The sequence below is a fragment of the Heliconius melpomene genome, chromosome 5 (assembly GCF_056956725.1).
Source record: "Heliconius melpomene rosina isolate 202511_hmr_F chromosome 5, ASM5695672v1, whole genome shotgun sequence".
In the NCBI taxonomy this organism is placed as follows: domain Eukaryota; kingdom Metazoa; phylum Arthropoda; class Insecta; order Lepidoptera; family Nymphalidae; genus Heliconius; species Heliconius melpomene.
The window spans coordinates 9,652,558-9,680,237 of record NC_140393.1 but is presented as its reverse complement, the minus strand read 5'-3'; the positions used below and the strand labels follow the sequence as shown (position 1 = coordinate 9,680,237).

Here is a 27,680-nt window from a genome sequence, read left to right as displayed (position 1 = left end):
ACGTATTGAACTACTTAGCTCTTTAATTTAACTTAATACTTTTGTGGTTTGGCCGTCGCGGCGCAAGAGTGTGCGAGTATCAACGAGAGGAGATGACGTGAAACGCCAAAACTACTTAATTGTTTACCATGAAAATTTGTCCACATATTTTTAGTGATATTAGAAAGGACATGGGGTACTTTATCGTAAAAGTATATATATTAACATCAGCTTCACGCTATATCCTGCACACAGCAGGCAGAGGGATCCTAGTGTTAAGACACTTTCTGCCGAATTCTGGAGATATTGCATGTTGACTGGCAGAACTCAACGCCGCGCTTTGCCTCGACACCAGAGCAAAGGAATAGAAATATAAACGTAAATAAATATTTCACTTCCTTGAGTGGGGATCGAACCCACAACCGTCGCGTTACAGTCACATCCTTGTGCCGCTGCGCCACGACAGCCTTTGGCTATAATATAAAACAGAAGCTTAAGGAGCGAAAACGTTTAAGTCTTTAATATAATAATATACGTAAGTACAAAGGCAGAGTGTACACAATGAGTGAACACTTAACGTAACAAGCTCACAATAGTGAATTGCAGTGAGTCCGCCTGTACCTACCGCCAATGCCGCTTTTATTACGCAGATGTTGCCAATAAACGAGAGGTCAGACAAGGTTCGTTGGACAATTATTATTTGTATTAAATGTATACATAAATAACTATGTTTTGGCCAAAACAAGTCTTTAAAACTATAAACAATTTCATTGTACGCGGATAGGATTGAAAATACTAATTAAATGAGAATGAGAGAGGTCATTGGTTTTCTTTGTGTGAGATTTGCGAGATATAATCTATAGTTGTCAATATTCATAATGATGACAACTTATTCGCTTTATTTACTCAAACAATAAAATGTATGGAGATTATAGGTAAGCAATATAATCGTTTATTTTCAATGTACCTAATATAAAAAATTATTAATTTAAGCATTTTTGTTTTGAATTGATTCGACAGTTTATTAAAAATTAAATTCCGAACATTGACACTATCACCGATATTTCTAGTTATTAATTATTCCAAATCATATATTGTATTTATTTAAGTTTTAAAAAATAAAAACTTTGTAGACGTATTGGCGTAAACCAATTTATTTTATTAAAAATCTCATGCCTTTGACATCTTGGTATTGAATTATAAATTGAGTATTTCCGTTAACTTGTTCAACAATAAAATTAAAGTGAAAAAAAAAAACAATATAAAATAAAGAAGCTTCAAAAGCTCTGCAAATTTACACAAAAGTTCGTAGCTGAAATCAACTACTGCATTAGAAATATTATTTACAACATTTCGCATGAACAAGGCCACGAGTAAACATTGTGTTGTTGACTGTTGTTCTATAAACTAACTACTATGTAAACGTACTATGTATTTTAGCTTTCAGTACTAAGAAAATCTTTAAATAAATGCTGTTTTCTTTTGATAGCATTTGAAAATGTTAAGACAGTTCAGGGTTAAAGTAGAAAAGTGTATCCGTCGTTTAAAATAAGATTAAATATAAGAAAATAAAAAAACTAAAAGAAGCTTTATCTATTAGCTCTACCTAGTGAGGTGTAAATTATAACAAAAACATAATATATATATATATAAATTTTAATACATATGATAAACGCACTACGTATTTTACCGAATATTCTAGAAACGACAACTCTCAATAATATTTATGTACCAAAAAAATAAAACACGAAAACTTGCCAAAATTTCGTTAACAAAATACCATTTTTCAAGAAAACACCGACTCACCGTCAAATCCGGGAGGCCCATAGCTATATACTTCCTAAACTGAGTCCAGGGGAACATAACTCAAGCGATCGCGGCGGGCCTACATCACACCCACGCTAATTTAACTTTATTAAGATATTTAGTTACATTGTGGAGGCGATATATGAGTTTTGGTGACGGTGTGACACACGGTTACGGGGTTACGGGCAAAACAACCTTCTTACAGCAAAACACGCTTCGGAACATCGGAGCGTACTGACGTCTGATACTGAAACGAACTACAGCTGGCCGCGTGGAAATTGAAGAGGAATGGCGAATTTTGGACGCGGCATAGTATGATAATATTTTGTGAATACGATGTCTTACATTTACAAAACAGCTACTCCTATACTTGTAATTTTTTTTTAGATATAGAAGTAAAAATTACCCTTTTAATTATTAACAATATTAAATGCCATTTTTATAAGAAGCTTTTTTTTATTTTGGAAAAATATGTCGATATTAAAAAAATTTTATCCTGAAATATAGTAGGTAATTATTATTTTTTCGGTTTCTTTTACTTTAATACGAAAATATCTAAATTCGTAATTCTAAATCAAAACAAGCCATACCTAATCAAAAATAAAGTATCATAAGTACTTCCATCTACACAAATTTTATCAAACAATATATTTTCTTGCTCAATTATCTTGTCCCAAGTAATATATCAATAAATAACTAAATAATGTAACTCCTCCATAAATTCCTATACAGTACGACAATTTGATATATTTAGCTTTGGTTCACGTATATTGTTATGTGTGAGTGGTGAAGCACGTAGTGTGCGTGTGTTAATATTATAATTTTTATATGTTGAGTAGCAATGCTTGTGTGCGTAGATATGTATATGTGCGTGTGTGTGTGTGTGTATAATGACAAGTAGGGCTGACGGTTATTTCGGCGCACGCGCAGTTTATCTTCCCGCTTTTGTTATGGGAACTTACACGGTTCTAAACATTTTTTGATTATATTTTGTGTCAAAGTGAGGGTAAATGTATTTTGACAGTCGTATTTACCAATTTACTTCGTAAATAATTTGTCTATGATAAACAAATCTGTCTGATCTAAAGCTAATAAACTTTGAATACATGATTTATGTATGTCTAAAGGACTTATTAGTTTTCTCTACAAGATATATTATACAACCATATTTATTCTACGATATTAGGGCAGCCCTAGCTACAATTTCAATAAAGCACCCAATAAAAACTAGCTCGAGTGCATTGGGGTCGTTTAAACGTACCGACTAGACTACCAACTAGTACCTACACCCATATAATGTGAATGATTCACCATCAAGATCACGAGCATGGAGCATCCGCGGTGTTCAATTAAAGTTCACGGTGAAATGTTTACTTTTTATGGTTTTTTTTTGGAAAATATACTTCTTTATTAGAATCGCTTCGTTAAAGGTAAAAGCGTATCACTAGCAACACGACGCGACGGTCGTGGGCTGGATTCCCACTCGGGGGCATATTTCATATTTTTGTTTCCTTGCTCTGGTAGAGGTAAAACACGGCGTTAAATACTGCCACAAGGTGGAAAAAGGGAAACAGGAGTGTCGTAATAGGAACGAGTGTCTTAACTCTGAATTTCATCTGTCTATCCTATTATTTTTGGGATAACAGCGTGAAGCTGAAATTTTTTTACTCCTTTATAGTAAAAGTTATCTATTCTTCTCTAATGTAAAATAACCAACGATTTCAATCAAAATTCTTCGTAACTACTCAGGAATCATCAATTGAAAAAGTAAAGCAAGATCATGAGCACGGTACATCCGTTTACTCAATGAAAGTTCACGGCGAAAGAGTTTATTTATATTTTATTTTTATTGGTTAACTGTTTACTCGTTGTTGCTACCTGTAGATCGTAAAACAGACCACTTTTTGTAGATGTGAGTACTTGAACTCTTAGTAGCTGAATGAGTTTCTTTGGAAACAGTTTTTTATGATTTTGATACATTTTGATAATATTAAATTAAAGTGTTATAATTTAAACAATTATATTGTAAAAATGAAGTAAATAATTAGAACCAAATTTCGAATCAGTCGGTCAACAGGAAAAGGGTCAAATTTCAATTAGGTAGTACATTTGACCCATGACGAAGTCAAACTAAATAAATCCGTTTAAAAAAGGTCACTCAATCAGTCATTAGGGCGTCGAGGCAAGAAAGTATAGGAGATCAGACCTATGTTTTTGATTGATGATGATGGTGATTAAATATTATTGAGGCCAGTCATGGCGCAGTGTGACTGTCAAATCGACTGGTTGTGGGTTGGACCCCTACTCGAGGAGATGAAATATTTACTTAAATATATATTTCCATTTCTTAGCTCTGATATAGAGACAAAGGGCGGCGTTGAGTTCCGCCACTCAACACGCAATGCCTCCAAAATTCGGCGGAAAGTGGGTAACGGAGTGTCTTAACACTAGGTTCCCTCTGCTTACCCTGCTGTGTGCGGGATACAGCGTGAAGCTTATTTTTACTTATTTAAATATTAAATGAAGCGCTATAAAAAGAAACGTCTAGCGGTCCAAAAATATTAAATAAAATTTTGTAACAAAATAAAACTACACAGTCGTCGTTCGCGACCTGTGAATGAAAATAAAAAATGAACATCGCGCTTCGTATTAGATTGGTAAATGATGCAACTGTTGAGTCTACGCTACCGGGCGGAAACAGATTTGTTAAATCAAGTTTAATATTGATTGAAAATTGGAACATTGATTTAAATACTTAATAACTACAATCAGGCCAGTCGTGGCGCAGAGATACAAGCGTGCGACTATAAGCTCGTTAGATTATGGATTCGATTCCCACTCGCGAAAATACATTAATGAATATTTTCATTTGTTTAGAATTCGGTGGAAAGTAGTGAACCGAGTGTCTTAACACTAGGTCCCCAGGTTCCTTATGTCTACTCGGCTATGCTATGTATTAAAACTAAAAAAAGCAAATATAATACAATAAGCTTTTGCCCATTACTTCGTCCCCGCGGCCAAATTGTATATATCTACATAGATATTCGCAATAAGTGAAAATAGAATACACGTTTTTTCAATTTGAGCTAACATTTCCTGGTATTAGGGCGTGCTTCATTAATTCTTGCTTCACGCTTTTTTTGCTTCACGCTGCATTCCGTACGTAGCAGGGTAGGCAGGGAGGACCTCAGTACATAGTGTTAAGACACTCCGTTCCTATTAAGAATCTTCCGTACCGTCAAATCAACTGATATTGATTTACAAAAAAATACAGTCAAAATGATAAACTCCTTTTCTTACAGAAGTTGGTTAAAAACAACTAACTCTATCACAACAAAATATGTTATTCCAAATCACAAAGATTTTATGGCTACTTTATCCTTTTTCTAAATTTATTTAAAAGCTGACGTAATGTAATTTTTTTTGTAATTCATGAAAATAAAAATAATTATAATTTCATATATATTTTTTAAATTTCAATTATAATTTACTAAATCCTATCAACAAAAAGAGAAAACAAAACCAAACAATTGAAACGCAATACATCCAAACCCTTTCAGGCGTCAAACTGAATCAAATACACATATAACACATACGACGTGACGAGTTCACACAAAATAGACGCTGGCTGGACGCGCGCCAGCGACGCAAGGCCACTACGTACGGTGAAAGGTGAATATTCAATTTATCAGGTTACTTATGTGTTTTTGTCTGTCTGTATGTCTAGCAAATGAAAAATTAGTGGCGCCATTCTCCATTTTTCTCTATCGTAACATAATATTGTCGTGTGATGAAACACAATGCTCGACAAACTCTCATAATCTTCTCTTTACTTAATAAAAATGATTTTGTAAATCATTACAAAAAAAACGATTATGCAGTCGTACTAAAAAAAACAACAAGTAAATAGTTCATTAGGATTAAAAAAATTTTGATCACAAAATAGAGGTTAGATTGTAATCATATATCGCTATGTTCTTCATGCTTACACCCCAAATAGTAAACAAATGATGAATGACATTTTCCAATAACAAATATTAATATATTCAAAACCAAGCATGATATATAATGTTGATATTAAAATATTTCCGCACGATAATTATATTCGTCGTATAACCGCAGCTTGCCAACATTTTTGGGTATAAAACATGTTATTTTCGTTTACTTACGTCGTGGTGGAACCATGTGCGAGTACATTTTGAGATAAACATAATTATGTATAATATTTATGTTTCCCTTGTAGAAATAGAAAAATTTAAATTAGTTGTTAATTTTATTGACACTCATATTGCTACTGAATCGTGTCAATTGGCAGGAAATTATAAAGGAAAAAGATTTTTTTTCATGTAGTTTATAATCACTGTAGAAGGCAAACAAAATGTCTACTTATCAACTTATTTTAGAGACTGCGTTTTGACAATAATAATAAGCAAAACAACCAATAAGTTCAAAGAGATAAATATACAAAAAATAATACTAAAAATCCAAAACAAAAAAAATCAAAATACCTGGGCAATATCCTTAAGATGGTTCCTTTGCATGACCAAGTCAGCTATCCTCTTCAAGGCCGCGTCCTCCACACGAGCGTGCGCTGCGAGCCGCTCCCACACGCGCCCCAAGTCCCCACTGTCTCCCGTCCCCATGTCCCCACTGTCCTCCGACCCCATGTCGCTGTCCACGTGCGGCGAGTGCGGGCGGTCGCGCAGGGACACATCCTCAGTGCGCTCGGAGGCATCGGCGGAGACGCATTCGTGCACGCGCTCCAGCACGCGCGTGCGCTGCGCTATACGCGCGTCTAGACGTTGAGCCTGTTGGGTTTAGGTGGTATTGTATGTATCTATAATACAAAGATGTGGAAAAGGTAAAATACAATATTTGCCTACAGTAGTAGCAGGTATTGTTACTAAATAGTACAAATATAGCAACAATTATCATTCCAAATGACAACAATAACATTAAAAAAATATTATAATCTCGGATATAGCACCTACATAGCTGCCTACTCGGCAGTAAGAACCTAGTAAGGCAGCAAGAGTTACGACAGTCCATTGCCCACTTTCAGAGACATTGTGTGACTGTTATGTGACGTAACTCAACGGAATGCTTTGTCTTAGCGATGAAATAAAAATCATTAAAATACAATGCGTTTACGGTAAAAAATATTTTTATTATTAAAAATGATCCAAAAAAACAAACAGTTAACGTACCTGTTGCCTAACCTTCTCCACCAATTCTTCATACTTCCCATCAGTTACAGTAATTTCTCTACTCTCCTCACGTCCCTGCATCTGCATAGCTTGCAACTCTTCTAAATCTCCCACCATGGCCCTCATTTTACTATCTCTATCTTCTATCGCCTTCGTCATTTCTCCCAATTGCTGTAACACTTCTGTTTCTTTTGTCGTTTTCTGTTCCAATTGAGATTCTAAGTTAGCAATTATATCTCTTAGCAGAGCGATCTTTTCTTCGGCACCCTTGAGTTCGTTGTCAGTTGTTAGTTTGCGTGTTTCCAGTTCATTTATTATTTGGTTCGTTTCACGTGCTTGAACTTCCAGTTGTTCTACCTGTATAAGAAAATGAAATATTAGTTTTTTCTAAGAGGAACATAATTTCTCGAATATTTGGTTAGCCCTTGTTTATCAAACTACGGCTATGACCAATAATCCTATTCAAATTTGAGTATTTCTACATATTTATCTTTACTATAAATAATATACATATAAGTATACAAATGTAAAAGTTACACTATGACATAAAATATATCTTATTTTAATCATCATAATTTCTACTTATTCCGAACCTTACAAATGTAAATGTGTAAATATCCCAAAATAACTATAATGTGCTAAACTAATATAAAAGAATATTCTAATAAGGACATTATATAAGAACATAATTATAAAACTATATACATATAATAAATACATAAAAGTAAAATATCATTACAAATTATAAGAAAAAATAAACATCCTAATAAACGAAAGCAGTGCAACAAACAAACTTACATTCAGTCGCAGTTGTCGATATTGCGAGTGCGTACAGTGCGGGCGCGTGCGACGCATCTGTTAATGCACACTGACACCGTTACGATACACACAAAGTTATTATTTATTGTGCTAAGTGTATTTATTTCATGATTATAATGTTAGTATGGTAATTATTATATTCTTAGAATATTGTCTGGCAAGACAAAGCAGACATGCTGGATTGCCAATAGATAGAAAGAGAAACCTGAGAACACAGTGCTTGACATTTTGTTTGCCCATCTTGAGTGAGGAAAGATAAATATTATTTATAATGTCTGCATTTTCTCAATGGCAATCTTATTTTTTATCAATAATAGATCAAAAAGATGCAGACTTGATATAAATATCTATGTGGAAGTAGATTTAACTTAATACGAAAGATATCCAAGTATTGTATATGTCAGTAAGTAACTAAATGGCAAAATCGATAACTTATATAGAAAATGTATTGTGAAAAAACAGAAGAAATATAGTTCTAAATTATTCGGACAGAGACTGTTGTGTATCACTTAATAACAACTTTTATATGAATTTCCAATAAAGGCCTATAAGGGATTGACATAATTTCATTATTTTTATTCTATTCTAACAATCACTCTGTTTATCACACTCAGTTTGCTTACAGTATGTTACTTAAAAATTTCAAATTCATCATAATAGAAAGTAAAGGCGTTATGCTATATTTAATGTATTAATTTTCTAAGAACATCATAATTATAAAGTTTTAAATATTTTAATTAACAGGAAGTGAATTTCAACAATACAATAAAAACACAACACAATAAAATGCACATAGATAAATGTTAGTGTAAGAATTGAACTAAGCACTTTAAGCAAAACAATAATAAATAAATATATTATTGGGAGGTCAACATAAATATTTTTTAATATAAAATGTTAATTATGCAGTATAAGAATTCGAACAAAGCGGAATTTGAATTTATTTCTTTTTTTTAATTTATCTGTAGCACATGAACAATCTAAGCACCGTTAATTTATACATTCTCATCTAACAATGTCCAAATTCTTATACAAATATTAAGTAGTAAAAGTAAAGATGTTAAAAGAATTATTCATTAGTTTATAGTATGTTTGTTAACATAAATATAGTCTTCAAGTCAAAGTTCCGTGAAAATAACAAACAGAAATATAATTATATAAATGTATATTTTATGGTGTCATTTTGATTTTTATCAATCAGTCCTATAATAAATGTTAATATATTATTAATTATTATTAATATAAATTTATTGTGCAATATATTTAAACGATACATCTGATTGTATATATATCGATATCGGCATAGCTCCGGCCACAAGTTGAGCCACAAACCACTTATTAACTTACCTTTTGACAGTCATTCACGCCATTAACATTGCAGTGGCAGCACGCGGAGACACTAACAGCAGCCTGCATTAGAGTAATTTCCGCATCTCTATTTATTTGTCGTATTAACGCAGCAACCAAGTGTGGCAACTCACCTCTTGCGTCAACATAATATATAATCGGACCACTAACTGCACGTTTACCTATGTCTTATAACAACGTATGGCCTGATGTTATGACATGGGGTCATTAACTCAGCTCCTGCAACAACGTAGCTCTCGCAGCGATTCTGGGCACTAAGTGCGCGCTAAGTGATATGTAGAGTATCACTTACAACAGCTTTATACCCACAGCGACAGAGCACAAAGTGGGGCTACTAGCTTACCTCCTGCATGAGTGTCGCCCCGGCGGCGAGGCGAGCCACGAGGCGCGCGTTGTCGGCGCGTAGGTCGGCCACGCGCGCCGCGTGCTCGTCGCGCTCGGCCTCGCGCTCTGCCGCCTGCTCCTCCACAAACTGGCGCGTGGCGCGCAGCTGGCGGTTGGCTGCCTCTAGCTGTATTCATGTATAAAAATAAAATTAAAATGTTGGATTTATTTTATATTAATTAAAAATAGGGAAATGAAAATTACAGATGCTAGCAACAAAAATCGTAGCTCAATGAGAACGTATGGCTTAGTTAGTCTAGTTTAAATCCTGTCGCGGGTTGAAATCCTGCTACGTTGAAATGTTTATGTTTTCTAAAAGGTATGTATCCTTTCTAAGTGAGGAATAACACTTTAAAAAATGCAAAAAATAAATGTTTCTTAAGCATAACATCTACAGTGTACCTTCTCACAGCAAGCACTGTGCACGGGCGATATTCGTCGCTCCTATGATATGCGTGCTCGAAATTATAATGTTGATATATTAGTTCATTTATATATAATTAGTATCCGGAATATTTTTAATAGATAAAAAATGTTTTAATCAGTGTTAGTTGTTCTTAGAATTTATTTTTTAAATATTGCTGTACATGCTAGATTTACACTTCAACATATTGCTAAAAACTATTAAGTCTTAATTAAATTAATCAAGATTCAAGATCAACAGTTTAGACGTATTATATTTTTTTGATGATGTTTATATTTTTTTTGATATCCATATCTGTTTCGTGTGACGCAGTTATGCATAGATACCAATAACGTAAACACTTACTACTACAAAAATACAACTAAAAATAAGACTCGATTTCGGAATTAGGCTTTTATTGAGTAGTTAACACTGTGGTTTCATTTCAAATGGTGCTGACAAAAACACTCTGTATACATATAACAATTCTATAAATACTCTCCACAAGAGACAGAGAGAGAGACACATTACAAGATTCATATTTAAAGTAAACGTATGTAAAAACACTATAAGCCACTCTTATATAAGCACCCATTTGGAAGTGAGACAGTAAAACACACTATTCATGTACAAATGTACATGTCGAGTGAGATAGCACTACAAGCCCCCGCATACAAGCACACTTAGTGCGAGTGAGACAGTACCTGCAGACGTGCGTCGTCCCGCTCGCGCAAGGCCGCGTCGAGGTCGCGTGCGAGTGAGCCGAGCTGCGTGCGCGGGGACGCCTCGTCCAGGGAGCGGCAGCCGGACGGCGCGCCCATCGTGTTCGTGCCGTACCTGCCGACATGCGTGCATAATGTTTACATTATGTATAGTTAGTAGGTGGGCCACCTGTAAACGTCTTCCAATAATTTCAATTTATATAATATACATAATTTTAACGTCACTACATCCTTACTAGATCTAAATGTAGAAAATTATAAATCTAGTATTAATATATATATAAAATATTCCAAAAATTTTACAGTTTAATTGATTGAACATTCTAATCTCGAGAAATGCTAGATGCACATAATAACACGACAAAAAATATTTTCGTACTAGACATTTCACGTATTTAGAGTCTAATGTTTATATTACATCTCATTAATCATTTCTATAACTGTAGTCAAAGTTACATCGGCACTTAGAATGTCTCATGTGTCATATATATTTCATAATTATTTCTATTTAACCACATGGACAAAATCTCATATAAAATGTAATCACATGAAATAAGCCTCACCCTTCAGCTATAACGTCATCGGGTGTGTCCTCCTCAACGGCGGCGACATGCGCAAGTCGCAGTAGCGCAGCGTTGAGTTGTGCGCGTAACTCCACAATCTCCGCCGCCGCTTGTTCCACACCCTACTCCATCACACATGAGTAAGTACAGTGGGGTATAACGTGAAGTAAAGCATTTTTACACTAAGTTTACACTTAAATAGTGTAATATGTAAAAATAAATCACATCATACCCTGTAGGTTATATTTTTACATTATCACAATCAATTCATAAAATTTGAGACCATCATATGGTGGCGAAACAACGTCAAAATGTACGCGTGAAGATTGTGTTCGATTCAAATTGCAGGGAATGAATTATTTTCTTTTTTTCTCTAGTAAGAACACAAAACACAGCGTTGAGCATCACTACTCAAGGCAATATTGAAACAGGGAGAAAATGGAGAACGATATGTCTTAACATCAGGTAGTCTCTGTTTACCCTGTTATATAAACAAATCAATTAAAAAATAAAATAACATACCTGTTTGTGAAGAACACAATATTCGCAATCTGCGGGAACATCGACGTTATTCTCCAACTCCTTAATCTCGAAAGCTGCAGATGATTCAAGCATTTTGATATCTTGACGTCCTTCTGCAATACAACAATATAAACATTTTAAAGACAAAATTCATACATTTATAGCCAAGGTTTCAGTCAATTTAAAAAAAAACACTCATTTTTGTTTGTGAGTAAGGATGCTTGTTCCACCTTCACGTAAAAACTACTAACCGTATTTGGTGATTTTTGATAGTGATACAGCTACAGCTTTATATCAGGCTTATAACACATAGGCTACAATTCATGTAAAGATTTCAAATAATTAATCTACAATATAACAATAGGTTAATGCGGACACAGCCACTTGTGTGCTACTGATAAAATATAAAAAAAAATAACTCACGTATAGAAGCTCTCCTCGCAGCCAATTCCAATATCTCATGTGCCTCATCCCTCAGTCTCTTCAACGAATGTTCCAGTTCCCTCTTAATATCAATACTTAAGTCCCTCTGCTGTTGTAAAAATCCTAAAACGCCTTCCTCATCTAGTGTCACGAGAATCGAATCTAGGTCCGGCGCGAAATGAACGTGTTTACTGCGGGATATTATACTTGAGTTGTTTAAGTCGGTAACATTTGGACTGTTGGGTCGGGAGTCGAGGTCTAGTGTCCTAGAAATGAAAGGTGAAAATAAATTAGTTATTGTTAGTTCTAAATAGTGTATTTTTTAATAAAAATCTGACTTTATATATTTTAACACACTTCCGTTCCTCATTTTCTGTCGAATTCTAGATGCATCTAAAAGAAGATAAAATATGAAATATTCAAATCTTTTTCATTATACTGAAATAAACAATTAATTTCAAACAATTGATATCACAAAATAAACAACCTAAATATGTTTATAAGTGGTATCCACAGAGCAAATTAATAATATATAATTTGTCTGTACGTCAGTGTGTGTGATTAAGAACCGCGAATGGCCGACTGGCCTGACGCCAGCTCCGTACATATAATGCAGGTTTTCCTAGAAATAGGGCCAAACGTCAGGACGTTGCAACTCATTTAGATTTCAATAAATCTGAGAGCTAACTCAAAACACGCCTAATATAGAATTGCATGAGGAGTACCAATGTGCCTACTGCGAGGTGCTTGTATGTATGTATATTACTTTAACAAAGCCAGACATATCATAGTAGGTACTATACTTAAATATTATTGAAATATTCCTTTTTCTATTTTTTTTTATATAATGGCTTGTTTACTCAAAGCGAAGAAAATCCAGGCCCATATTTATAAACCGCGCTCAATTCTAAAATCTAGTTGAGATTCCGTTTTCATTCATAAATTATATTCTATGAATGAAAAAGTTTCGCTCCCGAAATTGAGTTGAGAGAGATGAATCCCCATTAGTATTATCTAAGAACAACATCAAAATGTCAAGTATAAATATTGAATTTAATCACTCTCAACAAGGCAGCATACAAAAAAATCTGAAAAATCACCAAAAATTATATCCAAAAACTCAATCAGTATACTCACTGGTCCTGCGGCACTAGACCCAGCAGATGCGCCAGTACAGTCTTGTTCAACTCGTCTTCCGCACTCGCGCAGTACGCCACCAGCTGGGTCACTGCGCGCTGCAGCGTTAGAGCCACGCGTTTTAGTCCATCTCTGAAATTGATTGATCGAGAATTGCTTATTTGTATATATTTCACAGAAATTTACAAAATTGTACAACATTTAATAAGTCAATGCTATTCACTATATTGTTGACTTGATTATTATTTTATTATTCTTAAACATTGTTTGGACAAAACGAAACGGAGAGTACACATTCTCCTCGGTCAGACCTTTTAAAAATTTTTTTAGTAAAAGAAGCTAATAATAGCACAACCAATAAAATAGTTTTTTAAATTTAGCACTTTAGTTGCAGAAGCTGAGATTCCAAATCAATTTAACTGCCGAAGTTATTTACAAGATGAAAGTCTAATAACATGAATAAAATTATTTATTTATTTATTTATTTATTTACACTTTATTGTGCACAATTACACATTAAGAAGAAAAAGAAGAGTATAAAAACGACAAAAATATAACAATTGACACACAAAAGGCGGCCTTATCGCTAATCAGCGATTTCTACCAGACAACCTTTGGGTTAGGAAATCTGTGATAAAATAGAGTGGGTGGTGTAAATAAACTTACATGTCATATAAATTACACCGAAATGACCAAACAACAGCAACAAAACACACCAATCCTCCACCCTCCAATAAGATTAACTACATTAATAGATTCGAACCTACGATCTACACGTTGACAAATGAATTCCACCAAACAATGTACGAAGATCAAAGACAAAATGGAGCATACCTCTCCTTAGTGACCTCCTCGAGCTGTCTATTCTGGTCGAAGCTGCAGTTGCGCCGCTGTCGCCACTTGTCCGCCTCGCCGGCCGGCACCTCGTCGCGGACACTCTGCGAGCAAATGTTGTACAACTTTAAGTTTTTAAGTAATTTATAATTATTAATTATAACACAATTCAATTTATTATTATCATGTTTTTAACTGATAATAAGATATTACTTAAAAATAAATAACATATACACAAAATTATCAATTAAAACATAAAAATAGGGAACTGGGGCCGTCGTAGCACAGCGTCTGACAGTGAACGTGACAGTAGTGAGTTCTAGTCCCTCTCGGGGTAAACAGTTATTTTAATTCTCTCGGTCTTGTAATAAGACAAAGCGCAAAGTTAGGTTCAGCCGCTCAAGATACAATATCTCTAAAAATGTTGGGTGCAAAGTGGGGAAGAGAAGTGTTTTAACACTAAGTCGCCTTTGCTTACTTTGTTACAGGCGGGATATACAGCATTAACCTAAAAAATAGAGTATAGTAAACAAAAAAAACTAAATACGTAAAAGAGTATTGGTCTAAGTAAAGTAAAAACATACCAAAAATTTCCTCAGCATAACCATGTTGGAATTGTTACATCTTGAATACAAAACATATACACTTCAACACTCTTGTTCTATGCCACGAAATCACTGTTGTTTTTACTATTATAATTAAAAATAAGTCATTTTATCATCTTTTTAGCATACCTAGTAGTATTTGTTAAAAAGTTGAACAAGAAGACATTTAAAATTTATGAGTTTCCATAAACATTCATGTGTAAAAAAAAGCCTAAATAATTTCAATGACCAAAAAAGATTCTATTTCTGTTAATATTCAGCCGAATTGTGGAGTTTTTGCCTTGGTGCCAAAGCCAAGAAATGAAAATATCAATAAATAATAATTCATTTCCTCGAGTAGGAGTCGAACCCGTAACCTGTCGCGTTTACAGTCGCACCATTGTGCCCCTGTGCCACAAGTGGGCTTAAATATAGTTATTATAAGTTTTAATTAGAAATACGATAAGCTTTTAATACGCTAGTGTCAAGGTCAAGTGCTCTTAATCAACATCGAGAGCACTCGCATCCTGTTGAGCTTTGTACTTGTAAAAACTTCATTATTTATACTAGGTACGTATATGTTTTTTTTTATTTTATAGCACCTATTAGCAACTAGGTAATAAATAGATACATTATTTTTTTCGTGTGAAATATTTAACAGAATAAATATTTTTTTATTTCATTTTACAGTTTTTTTAACATATTTTATGACTTTTAGAATATAATATCGTATTAAAATAATTATATGAGATCAGGCGGAGCGGAAGAACGAAGAATGGAGAACGGAGCATTAGGTATAGCATTTATTTCTGATACCACTTAAATTCAAATTCAAAATATTCTTTATTCAAATAAACTTTATAAGCACTTTTGAATCGTCGAGTGTACATGTCAACAAAAAGCTACCACCGGTTCGGAAGGCAGTTCTGCTGAGAAGAGCCGGCAAGAAACTCAACAGTTGCCCTTTTTAAAGTCAATGGTATATTTTACTATTACATTAGCGGGCAGCTATCCTGCCTGACATTCAATAGACATTAATTCCATACATGTTTGTCCTCTAAATATTCTTGAACAGTGTAATAAGCTTTACTTGTTAGAATTTTTTTTACAGATATTTTAAATTTTGGTAGTGGCAAATTAAGAATACACTGCGGAATTTTATTATATACACGTATACTCAGACCCATAAAGGATTTATTAACTTTCTGGAGGCGAAAACTTGGTGTAACAAGCTTATCTTTATTTCTCGTTTCTATCGTATGACTGTCGCTATTTTTTCTATGACAATGTATATTTTGTCGGACAAAGAGAATATTATAATATAGAAATTGGGAAGCAACTGTAATAATACCTGCATCTTTGAAAACATCCCGCAGAGAATCTCGAGCTCTTAGATTATAAATATATCTTACGGCTCTTTTTTGGAGAATAAATATTGAACTGATAAATTGACTTACTTTGTTAAGCGGTAGAAAGAGTTATAATTCATCTAAACCTATGTCTAATTTTGCCGAAAGTGGGAAACGGGAGTGTCTTAACACTATGATTCTAGGTTCTCACTGCATAGCTTGCAAAGCGCGGGAAAATTCTACATTTAGGCACTTTTCATATAACATTATATGAAAAGTGAAAAAGAAACAATGAGTTTACATTTTTGACATTTTAAAGTGCTTCAGACGATTGGGCTGACCCAAAAGTCTTATAATATAATTTTTAAAAGAACATACGCTGCTAACAACTTAGAATATTTTGCCAATGCTGATAAGCTTAATTAAATATGTTCGTATGCAATATATAAAGTAGGAACTATAAGTGTCAACAAGTGAATCAGAATATAAAACCACAGTACTAGAGGAAAATTATTACGTGACTAATGAACGAAAAATATAACTGCTTAAATTAATATAATAATTTATGTTATATTAAAAGCTTTAGGCTATTGAGGAGCAGCAGGCAGCTATTGAGGTTATCCTCAACTCAAAGAAAATACGACTGGCAACATGACGTTTCTAAAGCGATACGAATGAAAGACAGATAGGTTAATTATTAAAAAATAAGTCAATACATCTAGCCACACGCGTTAAAACAATTTGAATTAATGTTTTTTTTCATTAAAATCTTTTGCAGTTTTAAATACATTGTATGTAAACTTACCAAAACAACATTAACTATAATTACAGGTAACTTTAACTCCACGCTACACTCGCCTACCACGGCCACGCTACTCACTTTATTGTATTATTTAAAACGAGGGTAGTATATCATTTGTAGTTTATAACAAATTCTCTAAGGCAGTTTGTTTCGTAGTGTGTTTAATTGTCTAATATATAAGATAAAGTTATCGCGCTTTGAGAAAAGTAGTTACATTTACAATATTGATAGTAGTAGATATGAAATAAAAAAAATTGTATAGATCATTAATTACATTGCCACGTTCTCACATTACATAAATTTTGATCTTCGAAATAAGTGCAGTGGAATAACCTGATACAATGTTAGTATAAACAAAAGTATGCAACATATGTTTAAGAAGCAAACGATAATCATTTTAATCAAGAAAATCTTATAAAAGAAAAGAAGATCGAAAAGATAATCTTTATTAACAAATAAAACGAAAATCGATTCATTTAAATTTTTCGCTATTAAAAACCCATTACGTATGTATATCTGTTTATGTTATACTGAGGCCACTAGTGGCACAGAGGCACAAACGTGCGCTTAAATGCGGCGGGTTGTGAGTTCCATTCCCACAAATGAAATAATTAATATTTTCATTTCCTCACTCTGATAACGAGTCAAAACGGGGCGTTGAGTTCCGCCACTATACACGCAATGCCTCCAGAATCTCCGAACCAGAATCCTCAGATCTCGGCGGAGAGTAGAGAACGAAAGTGTCCTAATAGAAACGAAGTAAAAAAAACCGTTATATAATTTCATTGTTTAACAAAACCAATACACAACTCCACTGCAAGTAGGTTGTACTATAAATATCGATAATGTAGTAATACTACATTATCGATATTTATAGCACTAGCCAAAACAATGTCATAAATAGTATATCTGATGACTTTTATTAGCTTTGGGCATTTGTGGCTCAATAATAAATCATTGTAAGGAACTGCCTGCCTCATTCTTTGAATCTTAATTTGACACATGAATAGAGAACCTAGTGTTAGTCTATAACTTTTAACTATTTTTAGAGACACTACGAGGTGAGTGACGAAGCTCAATGCCTGTCTTAACAGACTGAGTAAATGAAAATCATTTAAATGTGAAAATTATCTGAGGTTAATCGAACCCGCGACCATCGTTTGTAATGTAGGACACCTTTTCACATAAAAAATGAACACACATATCTGTCTAAAGAAGGAAATTACTATCTCTGTGCACTTTAAAAGAAATCAAATAAAGTAATGTTTAGGAAAGCTAAATGTATATTTAAACTTTTACAAAAAAAAGTTATAGATGGCCGGTTACGGGTTTGATCCCACTTGGGGATTTGAAATATTTAATACATAAGTTGTTCAAAATAAAATTTAGATGCAGAAATATTGAAACTTCTAATATATTTTCAGCTAAAACTAAAACCATAAATTCGCATTAAACCATAAAAACTTTCTTTCAGACTTCAATGAGAAAGAAGAAAGTAAACAAGCTGGGCGTGTAACAAAATAAACCCAGCTGCGCTCGCACTGTGTTCAGAAATAAAGGGATGGGAAAAAACCAAACAACCATGTGTGGCCCGCTGGAGAATCTGTGCCAAATGCACCATATATTATGGAGAAGCTAATTAAAAGCTTATTACTGTCTTAGGAAAGAATAATATAGCATAATTTACTATACAAGGATAATACATCGAATATAACAACGCCCATTTTAACTGAAAACTTTGTGGGTATAGTATATTGTAATAAGCTGTGGAAAGACTAAGTAATACTTAAAAGTTTACATTTAAAATACGAATGGGTACATTACATATGTATGTAAAATTAGCTTTTGCCTGCGCCTACGTCTACGTGGTCTAATAAAAATAACTCAGAATTTTCTATACAATATTCAGAAAGTATCTATGACCACAGGTATGGGACGCGAATAACGTGATGCCAAAAGCTTTCCTCGATAAATGAACTTTACAACAGGAAAAACATTTGTTCAATGTGAAGCAGCAGTTCCTGGGATTAGCGCGATCAACCTAACAGATTCCTCAAAATATTATTGAAATATATATTAATTTCCGCCACTCAATTATCGCGGAATAAAGTGCGAAGCTAAAGCTAAAGCTTGTGGTCTAAAATTGATTGAATCGATTGATTTAAGTAATATTTAGATATAAATTGTCGTTACGAATTAAATATACTCGTATCTACACACACCGGCATAATTAGAGGAACACGAACAAAATAGGATTTTTTTTTGCAATTTGTGGATAATAGTACAAGTGGTTCATTTATTTAAATTATTACTCTCGTATAATATAACATTTTGAGACATATTGACATTTTTCAATAATGCAACAGAAATTATACCCTTTTAAGTGTTTGTTGACAGTCAGCGCTTTTAAGTGTTTTCGATAAGAAGTTTGTTTATGCAGTCAATGGTGGCCCTAGCTCATTTTGTTGTTGTTGTTTGGAGATTTAACATTGTCTTGCATACAAAATGAGTGATTTACCTGCAACCGAAGTCGCCAGAGCTGTGACATTGATAGAGGAAGGTCACACATACCATTCAGTGAGTCAAATGTTGGGTGTATCAGTATCTGTGATCCACCGTCATGTGAAACGATACAGACAGACAGGATCTTATGTGTGAAGGCGGGGACAAGGCAGAAATCGTGCAACCAGTGCCGTAGACGAACGATTTATAAGGATGCAAACTTTGAGAAATCGTCGTCAAACAGCTGTTCAGACCCGAAATCTCTTGGAAGAAGTGCGTAGCGTGCGTGTAAGTGAACGAACGATAAGAAGAAGGCTTAATGAAGTTGGTTTAAAGTCATACGTACCAGCCAAAGCGCCTAAACTTGAGGTAAGTCATCGAGTTGCAAGATTATTGTTCTCTCGTCAGCACCAACATTGGTCAGATGAATGGAGTCGTGTTTTATTCTCTGACGAAATCTGGTTTTGTGTGAATTTCATCGATGGACGGGAAAGGATGTGGAGGTATCGAGGAGAACGATATAATCAAGCAAATTTTACCGAAACTATGTCATACGGTGGAGGGTCTGACATGGTGTGGGGTGGCATAACTTTAACAGCCCGCACCGCTTTGGTCATAATTGATGGCGGTTCCCTTACTGCACACAGATACATAACCGATTTCTTGGAACCTCATGTAATGCCTTTTGCCCCATTTATAGGCCCAGATTTTATATTTATGCACGATAACGCACAGCCCCACACTGCTCGCGTAGTTCGTGATTACATTAATGAAGTCGGAATTACCCAAATGGACTGGCCTGCACGATCTCCAGACATGAATCCGATAGAGCATGTCTGGGACATGATTGGACGAAGACTACAGAAGAAAATTCCATCCCCCAGGAATATTGAAGAGTTAAAATTGGCGCTGATTGAAGAGTGGGGCAATTTGCCCCAGGAAATGATTAAAAATGTCATTATGAGCATGGGCAAACGTATTCGAGCTCTATTAAGTGCCCGCGGAAGCAAAACAAGATATTAATAATGATTGTTAATAACCTTTGCAAAGAAAATTTAATTTTAAAAAAATATCGTAAAATTCAAAATTTGTCAAATTTGTTTTTTTGTCTGTATTTTTATGTTTATATAATGTTTAACCCTAGTTTCTGTTGTCTCATATTCATTTGGAATAACAAAACTTAAATAAACTGAAAAACATACACGAAAATCTAGTAATTAAAAAAATATATGCTTTTTTTGTGTGTTCCTCTAATTTTGCCGGTGTGTGTATATAAGTTTATATCATATTACAATATAAATAAAGGTCGTATTTGAGTGCAAGTGTCTCAAATAAATAAAAAAGCAGCGACGTGACGACGGCTATATCACAGTGTTGTTTAGTTTGAGAAGAATACATTATATATAAATAAGTTTTAAAGAAACAATAAGATTTTCTGTCTGTTTGTAAAATCAATGACATGAAGTGTTGATGCATATGAACAGGATGTTTTTTAGTTCCATGCTTATCCCGCTTGTAGCTGGTTAGGCAGAAGGAACCTGATGTCAAAATACTCCATTTTCGGTAGTTCTCCATATTCAGGAAATTGTAGGTTAGGAGGCGGTTCTCAACGCCGCGCTTTAACACAATATTGACACAGCGTTGAACCGTATGTACTTTTTACTTTGCTACAGTATATTTTTGTACAATTTAAAAATAAAACGTTTTCATAACAAAACATTGACCTACATAAAACAAACAAACATACAAAAACAAAGTCACGTGGTGTACAAGATTTACTATTATCTACTATTAGGGATCCAGTTGAATCCAGAATCCCCCTCTGTACCAAGTTCAATCAATAAACAGCTCGGGGGCTACAGATTTTACACGCCATTGGGGACGCTTTCAAAAATTGGGGAGAATGAACGAGTAACTTCATTCATTTTCATATTCATTTAAATGAATTTCTATAGAAAGTTCATTATTCACTATTCTTGAAACAAAAAAAAGAATAATACTGTATTTCACAGGAACTTTTCATCAAAATTCTCCGTTTAAATCCTGTGATTTTATTGAGAATTTTAAATGCATTACCAAAGCTTGTTATCAAATATCAATGGTCTAGTTTTGAATTTAGGTTATTTAAATACTTAAACTAAACAATGTTTAAAAATATTCCTAATCGTAGTCCCATATTTGTATAAATGGACCTATAATGATAAGCGTTCCCACATATTTTTCTAATAAAGTCCCATGGAAATATCCAGGAAACTACCTTACAAATCTTAGATAGCAAGCTTATTTTTGTAAATAATATTATTAATTCTGTGTTTATACATCTACAAATAGTAGGTATTCAGATTAAATAGTATTAAACTGGTGGACAAAACACTCCGCTCTCTACCTTCTATTCATTTCAGATAAATTATTGGTTGGGTTTTTAACCTATCTATCTAGACACTAATAAGGTACCAGAAACAGAGAAAACCACTAAAAAAATAAAAGTTACAATTGAAGAAAACAGTGATATCGTCAAACAAATAAATCCCGCACAAACCAACGCATGTGGTCACTCAGTCACTAATATTTATAGACGAGTGCACTAAACACAACACTGACACTAAGCATACACTAACGAACCGACTACTAACGAATAACGGTCTTTCAAATCAACCACTTAGCACATTAATTCTATAATTCACATTTAGTAATAAACACTTTTTATTGGGCACTGTACGCATACGCATATATAAAGTATTTGCGTGTCGATACGCGCGTACGTCCTCGTAGGCGGTCGGCGCGAAACTGGAGGGAAGCTTGTTTGTAATATAGAAATTAGAAACAATTCATTATTCCCGAGGCGGTAAGATGCAGTCGTTATCTTGCTATTGCAGATATGGTAGTAGGTTCGACCTCTACTTGGGCATATAGATAGGGTCTTTTCTTTTATTTTCTGTCTTTTTTCTTTAGTTAAAGCAAAGTTAAAAGTATAAGTTCATCGTTGCATATTAAAGACATTTTTTATGGAAAAAGAGAAAAACTGAGTGATGTGTCACTAAGTTCTTCATAGTTGTGTGAAAGCTAAATTTAATTCATAAGATTGAGGATAATATTATTTTATTAAAAGAGAGCGCCACTGAGGTCATTAGTCTCATTATGAATGTTCGTTTGTGTTACATGTGTTATGGATATCACAGCGTCTTTCAGTGTACACAAATCAAAAGGTCTGTCGGATAAAACTGAAAGTTACTTTATTAACATTATAGTTAGAAAAGTAGTGTCTTAGCACTAGGTTCCCTCCGTCTATACTGCTATCTACTTAATACAGCGTGAAGCTGAAGCTGAAGAAGAATAAGAATAATCACCTTAACCTTCAAAGTCCCATCATAACGTAGTTGTCAATGCCTGACTAAGCAAAATTATTGAAGATTCATTTTTTAGGTTATTTTCATTCTAAATGGCAAATTTCATCTGCCTGCGCCCATATAAGATATTTTTTGTCTAACTTTGTTAGCATTAGGTAAGATTAATATACATCCCTTGTGCTTAGTTACCCCAATTAAAAATTAGTAAAAATAATAAATCAAAATTTAATTTAAAACTTACAACACACAACCTAACCTATATTAAAACTTTCTATATATTTTTTTTTCACAGGAATACGAATATTTAATCCAAATGACAGATTAAGTAACAATGCTCCTCCACTACGGGCTATGGGCTACTCGACGGTTACTCATAATCCTAGTAGCCTGATGTAACATTTATTGGGGTTAATAAGGATATACGTTAAACGATAACGGTCACTTTCGCTACGAAAATTTTTGAAATGAATGGTATCTAAGTACAGGTAGTTTGTAATTACAACTTTTCATTCCAACTTTTAAATTTTTGCAAGAAAATAAAAAAAAAAATAATTTTCAGATCTTAATTATTATTTAATGGGACACAATGATATTTTAAATACCTACTTGTGATTTGTATCTACAGATTGGTTGTTTGAATTTAATTAATAACTAATGTACGATAAATTAGTACTTGTCAGTATGTAGGTACTTTATTGTAAAATTATAAGTACTTGTAAAACAACATGTTATAAAAACAAGTCTCTTAAATCAGGTCTTTATATGAAATTCCTTGAAAGCCAATTCGCTGCAGCACAACATCCGGGAGCATTGTAAAAAGATACAGAAGCAGCAACATTTACACGAAAAGGGAATTATGTGGGGAGGATCTGACTTACTCCAGTGGCGTTACGGTTTGTTTAATTTTAATGAAGCTTAGTGTCGTTTACTTTCGAGTATATTATAATTCTAAGAATATTGATTTTTTTGTCTTGCATATGCAGTTCTCTCTAGAACGTTGTTTTTTATTCCGCACGTAGCAGGGTGGGCAAACACTCTGTTCCCATTAAGACACTTCCGTTCCCCACACTCCGCCGAATTCTGGAGACAATGCGTCGCACATAGCAGCATAGCGTGCGCTTTGCCTCATTACCAGAGCGAGCTTAAAAAATTATGGCTGTGGGCCATGACGGACTTTATCGTTGGATTTAAAATGTAAAATATAATTAAACTAACATTAATAGTCATATCTTCGCAGCCTAAATTTTTATTAGTATTCCTTCCTTCTCAAGTAGGTACATCTCGAGCAGCATCTCAACCACTAGCTTATACCACAACTTATATTTAAGTGCTCGATATTAGCGCCCCAATAAACATTGGTACCTATTTTTAGCTGTCACATCCTGTTTCAGGACCAGATACACCGCGACACGTCTGCAGCAGAACTAGCATCCTATTATATGTAATTTATTGACCTACTTTATATTAAGACACGATAAACAAATAAAAGTAAGTCAAATTATATTTTTGTATGCTCTGAAATAACGTCTGTTTCACGCTGTATCCCGCACATAGCAGGGTAGACAAAAGAAATCTGCCAAACTAGTATTCAGTTGTATTAACTTGTTTACCATAGTGGGGAAATGAAAATATTAACGCTTAGTTACCCAAAATAAAGTTTTTAAATATTATTAACTTTTCCTTTTTGGCCTCATATTTTAAACAAAGTTAACTTGACGAACACCTGCGTGAATTTTATATGAGGTCGATTTCAACCCCAAGCCGCAGTGAACCTGCTAACGTGTTATGCCCACTACAAGAAAGAAAAATACTTTCTTAGAAAAAATGTAAACGATACGTAGCGGGATTTGAACCTGCGCCTCTTGGAAAGCATTCAAGCGTTTTGGCCAAAACAAAGGCCAAAGAAAAGTTTAATATATTTAAAAGCTTCATTTTGTGTAAATAAGCATTAATACAAATCACTAAAAACGATCTAAGTTCATCAGCGTCTACCATGAATAGCTATCAGACGGTGACGTCATTGCGCGTGACAAAGGACCCGCAACACGTGTTCTGCAGACGAGCACGTGGGAGCTTCGAAACCACTTCAAAGCAAACTTCCTGGCGTGAACGGGGCTTCAGACCTGTACGCACGTTGTTCCGCCTTGTGAATTTACAAAATAAGCTTGCAAAATACAATGTGACTAATTTTACACGGGGCTTCACCTGCGTTGGTCAAGTGGCTATAAATGGGAGTTACGTTTGACATATTCCCGTGCCCCGTACAGTGGGTTTTACTCGAAACTTAATCCTTCTCAATATATTCACTATCAACACCAAAGAAATGTATGAATACGAATCATTAGTTCCTTTTAGCTTAATTACATAAAAAAGCTTTATGGAACTTTATAATACTTCTCTTCCATCGAATTCTAGACGCAACTCAACGCCGCGCTTTGCTTCTTTACCAGAGTTAGAAAATTAAAGTATTAAAACCAAAACCTGTCGTCATACGCTTGTGCTCCTGCACTACGATTTGCCCCACATTTAAATAGATAATAATAGTTATAGCATAAAACTTATATAATAGGGATGCATTTCTAAAAGAATTTTTATTATATTTACATACAAAGTTAACTAGGAAATACGTACAGTTTATATGGCGTTGGAAAAGCTCGTAGACGCGAGTAAACATCGTTTAATGAATCATAAGATACATTTTATATGGTATCGACATTTTATAGATAAACAGACAGACGTTGTCTGGTCTGTTAGGTAGCTGTAAAACTAAATTGTTCGATTAGTTAGTTGTAAAAATTTGTTTACGGAATAATGTTTGATTTATTGAATCGAGTTTTAAAATTTGAATAAAACGAGGCGAGAAAAGTTAGGGTAAGCTAAGTAGAAGTTAACAAAAAAATATCAAGGACCAGAGTTATTATATTAGCACGTTAGGCACAGGAGTCACTGAACTCAAAACACTTCGTTGCCGTTATTCCTGTTACTAGAGCAAGACAATGGGAACAACTTATACAACCTAGTGGGAATCGGACCCACAAATCATAACCCACGATGACCTAGCGGCTTAAGCGGCTTGTTTTATAATAAACTAGTGGGCGCGCGCAGCTTCGCCTGCTTATTTGGACCCTTAATTCTAGTAAACCATGAAACATGTGTTCAATTAAATATTTTTAAGAGTCTAAGTTTCAAATTTTATAAAAATTTTTCCATTTAAAGATTTTTCCATACAAACTTTCAACCCCTTATTTGCACCCTTAGGGGGAGAATTCTAGAAAACTATGAAATACATGTTCAACTAAATACTTTTAAAAATTTAAATTTCAAATTTTTATCAAAATCGGTGGCGATTTAAATTTATTTCCATACAAACTTTCAACACCTATTTCGCCCCTTTAAGGTTGAAATTTTTCAAAATCCCTTCTTAGTGGATGTCCAGATTACAAAAGTAAACATCTGTCCAAATATCACGTTTCTATCATCAGCGGTTACGGCTGTGCGTGCGTCTTACCTCAGTCAGTGAGGACAAGTCCTTTTATATATATAGATACTTTGCAAATATCATTAGTGGGGAACGAAAGTGCCTCAATGGGAACGGAGTGTCTACCTTGCTATGTACGGAATACAGCGTAAAGCTAAAGAAAAATAATATTATCGTTTTTAACGACATATTCCACAGTTATCGAACAACAAGACATAATTTATTCTGAATGTCCATAGTTAACTATAATCCACAATAACAAAAGTATCTATAATTAAAATAGACAAGGCTTATACAAGATGGTTAGAATCATTGAGTGACGCTGGTGTCAATTGATAGCATTTATATCTTTTGTGTTCCTTGTGACAGATAACATGTGACCCCCGACCGTGGACTCAGTTAAGAGATTTCTATTTATAATCCATGGTTCAGTTTAGACGTACATGGCAGGAAACTATGGTATTTATTTCAATAAGAGTAAGAAGAAATAGCAAGAGCAGCAGAGGGAAACAGTTGACCTTCTAGAACACAGTATCGATAATACTAGAGGAAGATCACGTAAAAAGCATGAGGGCCCCATGGAGGACATGTAAGAAGAAATTGGTGACAGTGGACAAGGCTAAAGACGTATGGAGGGACTCCTTTTCCTTTAAACTGAAGCTAAAAATACAATATTTATAAAAATAAAATTGTATATGTAGAAAATATCAAGCGAATACAGAAAAAATCGATAGTTAGACAAGGGAAAAGCTACTTACAAATACATACATGACAAAAATATATCTATCTTATATTCTAACATCTATTGCTTCTTTACTTAATATTATAAAGCTAAAAAAATATTTGGTTGAGTGAGCTAATCTCGAGGACTACTGGTTCGATTTGATAAAATTAATAGTTTATCAAAACTAGTATTATATAATTTAGAAACGTTGTTTTAACACAAATTTGCACAAACATTACCCAGATCGATAGTTTCAGCCTATATACCGATATTTCACAACAACAACAAAGCTTGCTCGCTTCAGTAAAAGCTACTTGGGCCACAGCGCACTCCATTCTGCGTGCCTTTGAGCGTCCGTCGTTGCAATTAGTAGGTCGTGCACACGTTATAGTTGTGAGATACCTCTCACTTAGTATAGTGGAAACCGAAAGTTACTTCGATATTTTCAGTAGATATATATTTTTTTGTATTAATTTTTAATACAAAATGTTAAGATTTTTTTGTTAGTTTCGCGGTGTATCCCACGTCTTGCAGTACACAAAACTAACTTAGTGTTAAGACACTCCAGCTAACAACTTGTTCAGGTAAATGTGAAATCATCGCGGAATAAATTCTTACATATTATGTCCTTTCACTTTTTCTATTTTCTTCTCCAAAACAAAGATGTCTAAGATAATGTTTTTAGACATATTTCTATAGAAATATTTATGAGATAGGAACAAAGACC

General features: G+C 34.0%; 1 protein-coding gene across 3 annotated transcripts in view; it reads right to left on the bottom strand.

The window, feature by feature from the left end:
- Nucleotides 1-27,680, bottom strand: part of LOC146539284 (uncharacterized) — a 65,523-nt gene that overhangs the window by 21,167 nt on the left and 16,676 nt on the right. For 2 of the 3 annotated variants that reach the window (XM_085185536.1, XM_085185540.1), the window contains 10 exons: nucleotides 14,168-14,271; nucleotides 13,334-13,465; nucleotides 12,197-12,462; nucleotides 11,774-11,886; nucleotides 11,252-11,373; nucleotides 10,671-10,803; nucleotides 9,966-10,007; nucleotides 9,523-9,690; nucleotides 6,993-7,349; nucleotides 6,294-6,593 (listed from right to left, as the gene is read on the bottom strand). In XM_085185536.1, coding sequence (XP_085041662.1) covers nucleotides 6,294-6,593; nucleotides 6,993-7,349; nucleotides 9,523-9,690; nucleotides 9,966-10,007; nucleotides 10,671-10,803; nucleotides 11,252-11,373; nucleotides 11,774-11,886; nucleotides 12,197-12,462; nucleotides 13,334-13,465; nucleotides 14,168-14,271 — 1,737 coding nt within the window. The remainder of the gene's footprint in view (nucleotides 1-6,293; nucleotides 6,594-6,992; nucleotides 7,350-9,522; nucleotides 9,691-9,965; nucleotides 10,008-10,670; nucleotides 10,804-11,251; nucleotides 11,374-11,773; nucleotides 11,887-12,196; nucleotides 12,463-13,333; nucleotides 13,466-14,167; nucleotides 14,272-27,680) is intronic. The other variant, XM_085185537.1, reaches the window with a different exon arrangement.